General features: G+C 59.7%; 1 protein-coding gene across 1 annotated transcript in view; it reads right to left on the bottom strand.

The window, feature by feature from the left end:
• Positions 1-834, bottom strand: part of STXBP1 (syntaxin binding protein 1) — a gene marked incomplete at both ends in the record, with an annotated part of 6,369 nt that overhangs the window by 2,246 nt on the left and 3,289 nt on the right. Inside the window, one exon of the mRNA XM_009877767.1 lies at positions 746-834. Within this exon, the coding sequence (XP_009876069.1) occupies positions 746-834 (89 nt within the window). The remainder of the gene's footprint in view (positions 1-745) is intronic.

Below are 834 nucleotides of genomic sequence, written 5' to 3'. Positions count from 1 at the left end.
TGTGCACTCCCCTCCGGTTCTGGGGATGTAGTTTTGGGGTGCCTAAAGCCATCCTGGGAGGGCTTGCATAGGCAGTGGCAGAGGAAGGCAAGTGCTTTTGGAAATGAGGGGAGCTGGGGCTCTGCTTGTCATCAGTGTCATGGAGCAGAGGTGGCATCAAACCGCACTGATATCCCCATGCCCAGGATGTGGCTCCAGGGTCTGTCTATCCATCTGAGCAGGTGGGAAATATCCGTGTTGGGGGGCAATTTTGGTGCCTGGGATCCCCTGGCTTTGGGCAAACCCCAGGAGGTTGCTCCGATTTGAGGAGTGGTTGGGAGGGAGCGGGTTGGACAGTGCCTGGAAAAAATCACTTTTTGATTCTGTCCAGTGCTACCCGAGCAGAGAGCTCGTGGTGTAGCTCCTGCAAGCCCAGGCAAGGCTGTGCCTGTGGGCAGGGATGAACAGCACCGTGTCTGACCCCTGGCTCGGCTGGGACGTGGGCAATGCTGTGACAAAGCCATGTCCATCATGGCACACGGACTAACACAAGGAGCAACTGGTTGTCATTGCATTTTGTACTGCTGGGACACCTGGGGCCAGGAACCCCCCCTCCCAAAACACCCCAACCTTGTCGCAACTGCAGGCAGCGAGCAGCCCGGAGGGCACAGATCGGGGCGGGCTGGGCTGGAGGCAGCCAGCTCTCCACAGGTCTCTTCCTGGGTGGTGCCGAGGTCCCTGCTCCGACCCCAGTCCCTGTCCTCACCTCCATGATGTCCTTAATGACCGGGGTCCATCGGGAGAGCTGGTAGGTCTGCTCGCTGATCCGCTCCTTCCGCTCCGGCTTGCTCCGGC

This window comes from Apaloderma vittatum, unplaced genomic scaffold (assembly GCF_000703405.1).
Source record: "Apaloderma vittatum isolate BGI_N311 unplaced genomic scaffold, ASM70340v1 scaffold25661, whole genome shotgun sequence".
In the NCBI taxonomy this organism is placed as follows: domain Eukaryota; kingdom Metazoa; phylum Chordata; class Aves; order Trogoniformes; family Trogonidae; genus Apaloderma; species Apaloderma vittatum.
The sequence above is the reverse complement of the archived record's forward strand: the minus strand, read 5'-3'. Positions and strand labels throughout refer to the sequence as shown.